Genomic DNA, 7,154 nt, shown 5'->3' on the forward strand with positions numbered 1-7,154 from the left:
CTGAATTGCTGTGCAAAATTTTCCAAGTGACATGTCTCCAATATAAGTCATTGTAAGTTCTAGTTAATTCTAGCAAAAATCAAAAGAGTTTATTTGATTATCAATGTTTCTAAATTGAAATGTAATGGTTTTGACCTGAAAACTTATTTTGAAAGATGAAAACGGTCAGTGTGTTAAGAAATCAACTTACAAACTATTATAAAGGACTTATTTGTTTTTGAAAAGCAACAGTTTAAAAGAAAATATAGTCAGTCGATTATTTTCAAATCTACTCAGCCCAAATATGAAAGGAGAGTATTACTTTATGAACAAAAAGGAACACGCAACACAATGAAGATAAGTTTTGCATCGAGAAACATGAACTCGTTTCTTTTTACTACGGATAAATACTGAGCCGCTAGTACCGTCGCGCAAAATCTCCACTACAGAACAAATGGGTATTTCTGGATACAAATTTGTTCATCTAGTAATGCACATTTTCAGAATAATATCTTAGATAAGACTATATTCTTCCCCTTGAAGAATGTAATAGAGGCCATCGCACAGATGACATTTGAAGCTTAGCGACCAGCAAAAAGGAGCACCCCTTTTCTGACTTTTCATTTTTGAGCCAGCTTATTAGAAATGTCACGGCTCAGTGGACCGTATGTACTATTGTTTCGTTCTTAAGTTTTATTCAAATGAACTTATCCTTAAACAATTTTTCTAATTTTGATTCAAATTTGTCCAAATTTGGTAGAGATAAGAACATAATGCAAGGGTCGGAGTTAGAAAAGATGCTGTATAATAAGATGGATATCTTTTTTTTTTTTTTTTTTTTTTTTTTTTTGAAAATATGTCCGTTTGAACAGTTTCGTTTTAGCCCCACAATCTCTCTTACAAAGATTACGTTGTAAGAGGAAAAAGACTGACTGACCAGTGACCACAAACTTCCTCATACTCTTTATTTGCCTTCTTCTTTGGCCGTTTTTCTTATATATTCTCTTTCTTGGCTCTGTTTTCGTTGTTTTTCTTTATTAAATGTGTATGTTTTACAGTAACATCTTTGTACTAGCGATGAGGTTTTCTCTCTATCAAAGTTACAAAAACACATTATTATGTCGGCCAACAAACCAGAAAAAATGGAAACCTGGAAAAAAAGCTTTTAAGACGCTTTATTTCAATGAAATATGTATCAGATAAGTGCAACAATTACGGATATCAAAAAACTGTTACCCAACCTTTGCTTTGTATTTTACATTTATAATTTTACTCGCAAAAATTTCTTTAATTGAATGAGTAATTCTAAATTTATATCTAATTATGTGCAAGGTTTGTCAACATTTTGTGACATTGACTTTTCAGGTCTGACAATAATGGAAATGCTGCAAGTAACAGTGAAATATTTTTGTGCCATATAATGTACATTCACATGCAGTCAAGATGACTAACTTGCAGATCCAACAATGTAAAACAAAAATATGTGTAGGACACTATACAAAAACGATCTGAATTTCTTTTTTTTTTAGAAAAATAAAACATATGTGAGGTGTTATAGTAAAAATATCAAAGATACCACACGCCTCTTTCTTAAAATGTGACAAATTGCAATTATAACATATAAAACTGAAGAGAAAAGTCGGCAGTTCCCTCCGACTAATACTAAAACAATCTTTGAATTATTTAACATTTTTATAAGAATGATAATAAAAAATGATACGATGAGATAAAATTTGTGGGAAGTGAAAAAAGAAATTCCATGAAATACAATCAGTTTTATCAAAGAGCTCCAGAGTTTAAATCGTAATTGTTCCCGAGTGCTCGTGCAGCTTTTCTGAAAGAAATAAAGGAATGCTTCATGTTTTTTATTAAAATGATATGTAAATATGGCAACAAATTTCAAGCCATTGGAATATCCTCATGCATGCAAATTGTAAGTCTTTTCTTGAACAATAGAATTCGTGGCATCAACATCAGAACTCCACCGAATGTAAAAACCGCTCCAGTGACGATGAAGGACATGTTGTAATTCCCTGTTATGTCAAACAGCCAACCTTAAATGACAAATTAAAACCTGTAAGTCCATTTCATGTTTTTCAGTCGTGACCTGAAATGTTCAATGGCAGTCATTTAAACTATTATATGTTGTACAGTCAAATTGAAGTAGTCAATGGCATTATATAATTTGAAATCCAAGAACTGACGTTGACTAGCCGTCATTTTCTGTAGCATAAACAAGGACAGAAAGTCTTAAATGGTTCTGAACTTTGAAACACACTGTTCGGACGTAACTGTTAACTATCGCATTAAGCACATCGTTCGAATGTAACAGTAAACTATCGTATGAAGCACACCGACCGGCCCTAATTGTAAACTATCGCATGAAGCACATAGTTCGAACGTAACAGTAAACTATCGTTTGAAGCACACAGTCCGAACGTAACAGTAAACTATCGTACGAAGCATACCGCTGGCTAACGTACGAAGGCCGAATATCACTAAATCCGGCTGTTCTAGAAGTAGTATGTATTGCTGGCTATTAGCCCCAAAAAGTCGGCGGTCGTCCGTCCTATTTTTAGCTCGTTGCACTTAGTGACCTTGACCTTGACCTAGAACATGACCGACATACGCGACCTTACGCGACCGCAGGAATGTCCTGTCATAAGGGTGACGCGTTAACGAGGCCATTAATTATTTTTGTCTGATAGATATGTCGGCTCGATTACCCTAATCTTTTTTCCATCAAAGGAAACCGCAAATTGAAAACCGCAAACCCACATTAAATAGAAGAGGTGTTACTTGTCAAATCCCTGAAAGTCAGAGCGTTTCTGCGAGTGTCGCAGACCAGCGCAAATGTATTTGACCCTGTTGTGAATGTCTTTTAGGAAGAATAAATCATTTGGAACCGCCTCCTGAAAGTCCGCGAGTGTTCCTGAAATTGTCGCAGACCAGCGCAAATGAATTAGAACCTGTTGTGAATGTCTTTAGGGGGAATAACTCATTTGGCACCGCCTCCTGAAAGTCTGCGGGTGATCCAGAAAGTGTTGCAGACCAGCTTTAAAGACTTAGTTTTGGGTATTTAACATGTTGTAGTAAGCAAGGTTATCTGTTCTATCATCATCATCTACACCATCAGTAACAACAGCAAGGTTATGACATCATCATCATCATCATCATCACCATCATCATCAATAACAGCAACAAGATCATCAGTAGCAACAGCAAGGTTCTATTATTATCATCATCATCATCATCATCATCATCAGTAACAACAGCAAGATTGTATCATCATCATCATCATTATTATTATCAGTAGCAACCTCCTCCTCTTCCTCCTCCTCCTCCTCCGATCCGTTATATTATAGTTAACATTCCGGAAAGTTACAAATGGATCCTCCAGCATGATAGATGCTAGTAAGGTTTGGAATCAACCGGATGAGTTTGATCGTCTCTAGAATGGTGATTCAGGGTCAGATTTGACAGGTAGGGTATTTGACATTTTCTGAATGCCTGAGAGGTAAATATTTAGAAAATTCAGACGCGAACCGGAAATGACGTCATCAAAATTCAAACTAGTCGTAGAGGAATACAACTGGTATCGTTGGAAAGGTCTCGTGAAGCGCATTCAGAAAATTTATACATTTACGGGACTTACTGGTACGGTTCTTGAGATATTTGGATTTAAATGGAAATCATTAATGAGCTACCCGATGATAAGATCAAGAGTTTATTTACTTATCGTTTCAAACTTGATCTGGAATGGTTTTGATCTGAAATTTATTTCAAAATATGAAAAACGGTGTGTGCGTTAAGTAATCAGTACAAACCATTATAAAGGACTCATTTTTATTGAAAACTTCGAAAATTACAACAGTTTCAAAGAAGAAATAGTCAAGGGAGGCGCAACAAAATGATGATAAGCTTTCCATCGAGAAATATGCACTCATTTTTTGTGGATAAATATTGAGCACTAATGTCGCGCAAAATATCCGCTGCAGAACACGTGCGTATTTCTGGATACAAAGAGGGGTGGGAGGCGGGGTCCCAGTTATGTGTCTGTGCAAAATGTGTTTTGATTTTATTTATATTTTATGGCAATATACCTACATGTATTAAGTTTCATTAACAAGTGTTACTGTTACTATTTTGACTTGCTTTTATAGATATTCACATTTAAAGTGGGTGGGGTAATTTGGCATTTGACCAGCCGGAACACAATTTCCGTTATTTTTTTTAAAAATGATTCTAACTTTTTACCTGAACTTTTATGATAAACCCTGAAAGCTCAAAGTATTTAACAAAAGATTTTGCCTGAGGAAGTATAACACATGCTGGAGGATCCATTTGTAACTTTCCGGAATGTTAACTCTAATATAACGGATCGGAGGAGGCGGAGGAGGAAGAGGAGGAGGTTGCTACTGATAATAATAATGATGATGATGATGATACAATCTTGCTGTTGTTACTGATGATGATGATGATGATGATGATGATGATGATAGAACCTTGCTGTTGCTACTGATGATCTTGTTGCTGTTATTGATGATGAAGGTGATGATGATGATGATGATGGCATAACCTTGCTGTTGTTACTGAGGGTGTAGATGATGATGATAGAACAGATAACCTTGCTTTCTACAACATGTGAAATACCCAAAACTAAGTCTTTAAAGCTGGTCTGCAACACTTTCTGGATCACCCGCAGACTTTCAGGAGGCGGTGCCAAATGAGTTATTCCCCCTAAAGACATTCACAACAGGTTATAATTCATTTGCTCTGGTCTGCGACACTTTCAGGAACACTCGCGGACTTTCAGGAGGCGGTTCCAAATGATTTATTCTTCCTAAAAGACATTCACAGCAGGGTCAAATACATTTGCGCTGGTCTGCGACACTCGCAGAAACACTCTGACTTTCAGAGATTTGATAAGTAACACCTCTTCTATTTAATGTGGGTTTGCGGTTTTCAATTTGCGGTTTCCTTTGATGGAAAAATGATTAGGGTAATCGAGCCGACATTTCTATCAGATAAAAATAATTAATGACCTCGTTAACGCGTCACCCTTATGACAGGACATTCCTGCGGTCGCGTAAGGTCGCGTATGTCGGTCATGTTCTAGGTCAAGGTCACTAAGTGCAACGAGCTAAAAATAGGACGGACGACCGCCGACCTTTTGGTGCTAATAGGCAGCAATACATACTACTTCTAGATAAAAGCTGAAGTCTTTCTTTGTTTCTTATAAAAACCGACAACTTCATATCGCCTTTACGTATATGTATAAAACATCACTTTTTCCTACAAGTATTTTTCATGAAAGTTCCATCATAAATAAACGAAAAAAATGTGAAGAAAATAGGTGGTTGACTAGTTCGAATTCCTAGTGAAGTGCCAGTCAGTTGTGGTCTGCTATCCTAAATATGGCGATATACATAAAAAAGGCCTACTTTCGGTTTCGATCTGCAAAACATGCCATATGGGGTTATAAACACGGAAATCATTTCATGCAGAATGTATTCTAGCAGTAAAAAGTGAGATTAAAGCACTCGTTCTACATAAATTTGCACAAGAAATGGGAAAATTAGGATCTATTTACTTTGGACTTCTTTCGGCTACACCATGGAAGCACATTTTCGACCGAATTACTTTGAATTATTCCTAAACTCTAACTTATAACGATGTGTCGACAGTTTCTAGCATAATCAGATTTTCAGAGACTTATATTCCATTTAAGTACTATATCCCTTCTATAGAAAAAAGGAAAAGGTGTGTTAACTTTTACAAAAGAAAGGTTCATTAGATACAATCGGCTCGATTTACTCCTTTCTCTTCTTTCAATGACTTTTCGAGACCTAGATTTCTTACGCCCCAATTTTTGCCTAGCATGAAATGGGAACATGCCAATTTCGATAGAATGCCATACATACATATTGAAACGCATTCTAAAGAGTAAAAAAAAACCTTGCTACTGAGAAAGGGAACGAGGAAGGACTATTTTCATTTGGACTACTAGAATTGGGTAGGCTTTCATTTTATTTGATAGTGATCTGCCTTAAGCATATAAAAACGACAATTGCAGTCTGGACAGCTGCGCCTTTTAAAGGCGATATGGCAGACAATTATTAGGTAAGAGTGCAGTTGAAAAGACCTCAAAAATGCAGAAGTGTTAGCCATTCTTAAAATACAGAAAAAAACAACACATTTTACCGAGAGACGGCGTAGACACTGCATCTGCAATTCCTATGATCAGCATCATTAGTCCAAATGATTTATCTAACGTCTCTGTTCCAAAAAGGTCCGCGAGAACAACAGGGCAAAGTGAGTTATAACCACCTAAAATACACAGAAAGAGAGTATAGATGTACAAATGAAGATACTGTGTTTCTTGGTAACAAAATATAGACGGTTTTGATTATTTTTGTTATGTATTTCATAATATTAGCCTGTTTCATTTATTCAAATGGCACACTTGGCCATTTACTAAGTTACACAAGCTAATGTATATAAGACTTATGAAGAAATAGACTGTTTATATAAATTGTTGGGCAACCAGAGATTAAAACCCCATAAAGTAATGTCCATGACTTATAACAGAAAAATCATTATCTTAAAAAGGCACCATTTTTTAAATAATATTTATTCTATTTTACACTATTTTGGAGTTCACTTTTCACTAGGATGATATTTTTCATTCCAAAAAGAAGAATTTAATTATTTATTTATTTAGGACGAAAACGTCAATAATTTGAAAGATATTAATATGTACTTATTTAGTTATATATATACCTGTAAAAATTCCATACATACTCATATACAACAATTTTGTTTCGAAAGATGTAAGTAGGAACGACAACCCTGTTGATATTCCTAAGAGATATATAAGTATTTCAAGCAGAACCATCCTTTTTATACACTGTCGATATCCTATCCAGCCAAAACATGCTCGGCTTACAGTATTAGTTATTCCTGAAAACCAAAAAAACATATATATATAAATTTATCCACGTTAAAAGAATTATCCATCTTTTTAATAAGGAAAGGCAACTTCTATATCTAACTTTAATTTTCTGTCTTCTTTTTATCTTAGTTTATACATAATTTATTTTAGGTCAATTGTGATGGAAGTACTACAACTTATATTAATAAGTCTTGACACCTCATTCCTGATGGAATCCATC

General features: G+C 35.2%; 1 protein-coding gene across 1 annotated transcript; it reads right to left on the reverse strand.

Moving 5' to 3' along the window:
- Positions 1-1,155: 1,155 nt before the first annotated feature.
- LOC123538331 (monocarboxylate transporter 12-like) lies at positions 1,156-6,950 on the reverse strand. The gene is made up of 3 exons (XM_045322351.2): positions 6,763-6,950; positions 6,184-6,309; positions 1,156-2,033 (listed from the first exon to the last, which is right to left on the reverse strand). Exons 1-3 carry the CDS (start codon positions 6,875-6,877, stop codon positions 1,879-1,881), a joined length of 396 nt encoding a protein of 131 aa, XP_045178286.2. The 5' UTR covers positions 6,878-6,950; the 3' UTR covers positions 1,156-1,878.
- Positions 6,951-7,154: the final 204 nt, after the last annotated feature.

The sequence above is a fragment of the Mercenaria mercenaria genome, chromosome 18 (assembly GCF_021730395.1).
Source record: "Mercenaria mercenaria strain notata chromosome 18, MADL_Memer_1, whole genome shotgun sequence".
Taxonomy (NCBI): Eukaryota; Metazoa; Mollusca; class Bivalvia; order Venerida; family Veneridae; genus Mercenaria; species Mercenaria mercenaria.

Coding starts and splice junctions, on each gene's coding strand:
- LOC123538331 (XM_045322351.2), bottom strand. CDS start 6,877: ATGGTTCTGCTTGAAATACTTATATATCTCTTAGGAATATCAACAGGG. Junction 6,310..6,762: donor TATGTATGGAATTTTTACAG/GTATATATATAA, acceptor TGTGTATTTTAG/GTGGTTATAACTCACTTTGC. Junction 2,034..6,183: donor AGTGTCTACGCCGTCTCTCG/GTAAAATGTGTT, acceptor TTGTCATTTAAG/GTTGGCTGTTTGACATAACA.